This window comes from Aplysia californica, unplaced genomic scaffold (assembly GCF_000002075.1).
Source record: "Aplysia californica isolate F4 #8 unplaced genomic scaffold, AplCal3.0 scaffold00597, whole genome shotgun sequence".
Classification (NCBI taxonomy): Eukaryota; Metazoa; Mollusca; class Gastropoda; order Aplysiida; family Aplysiidae; genus Aplysia; species Aplysia californica.
Window position 1 is genome coordinate 363,295 of NW_004797867.1, and position 1,064 is coordinate 364,358.

General features: G+C 44.7%; 1 protein-coding gene across 1 annotated transcript in view; it reads left to right on the forward strand.

Annotated features, from left to right (window-relative positions):
- Positions 1–1,064, forward strand: part of LOC101864712 (annulin) — a gene marked incomplete in the record, with an annotated part of 24,133 nt that overhangs the window by 6,844 nt on the left and 16,225 nt on the right. Inside the window, 1 exon segment of the mRNA XM_013087519.2 lies at positions 397–595. Within this exon segment, the coding sequence (XP_012942973.1) occupies positions 397–595 (199 nt within the window).

Sequence of the window (1,064 nt, forward strand, 5' to 3'; positions counted from 1 at the left end):
CCCCCCCGCCCTTTTGTCCCTTTTGCTCCCTCCCCAGGGCTCCTGACTCTTTTTCATCCCTTTCTACTGCTACTCCTTGGCTCTTTTATGCTGCTGTCTTTCAGCCACACTCCTGATATTAGGGTAAGTAAGGTCGAACACCCAGCCTTCTCGGATGAGGGCAAAATAATTCCGGCGGTCCCGTGAGCAAGTTGCGCACGTAAAAGATCCAAAGCCGGCCCTCAAGTCGATAACAGAAGACTTCGGCCGCCACTCGGGCAAAATTCAAAATTAATTTTCCAACCAAACCGAAAATGCTTAATGTGTCCAGCGTTCTCATAATATGATCGTATGCCGTTGCGAGCGCCGCAAAACATTTACAAAAAAAAACAAGCAACATCAGCCATCTCTCTACAGGACCGCAAAAAGAAGAAGTGGGGTGCCCGCATCCTCGAGAACAGCGGAAACTCCCTGAAAATAGGCGTCTACGCACCGCCTAACACCATCATCGGCGAGTGGGAGTACACCATCAGGACCATCAAGGGGAAGAAGACGGAGGAGTATGAGTTTGAAGGCACCAATGACGTCATCATACTGCTCAACCCTTGGTGTGATGGTAAGCGTTGGAGAAGAGGAAGCTGCTCTTAGATTTTTTACATGTTTTTGATAGCTTTCGTTTCATTACATCTTTCTTTTCTATTCTTTTTCCTTTTTTTTCGCAATGTTTTTCTATTGTCTTTCTTTATTTCGTTCTTTCTCTCTTTCTTTCTTTCTGTTTATTTTCTTCCTATTTTCCCCCTTCATTATTTCTTTCATGTGATGTGACTGTTAGGCTCCCCCCCCCCCTTTTTTTTCACACAAAGAAAGCAGCTTTTCGTTTGGCGAATCTTTTGGTAGAAGGTCTCAATCTTTCTTATAGGATGTTCCCACTCAGCCCTGATTGGTCTTTGCCGGATATAGTTGGAGGAGCCTGCAGACCGGAGCTATCTATACTCATATCGGGTCAATGTGGCTTGAAAAGACTGCATTAATAGATCAATTATATTTTTGTGCTTTCGTCTTCTCACATCAAATTACAACCCCCC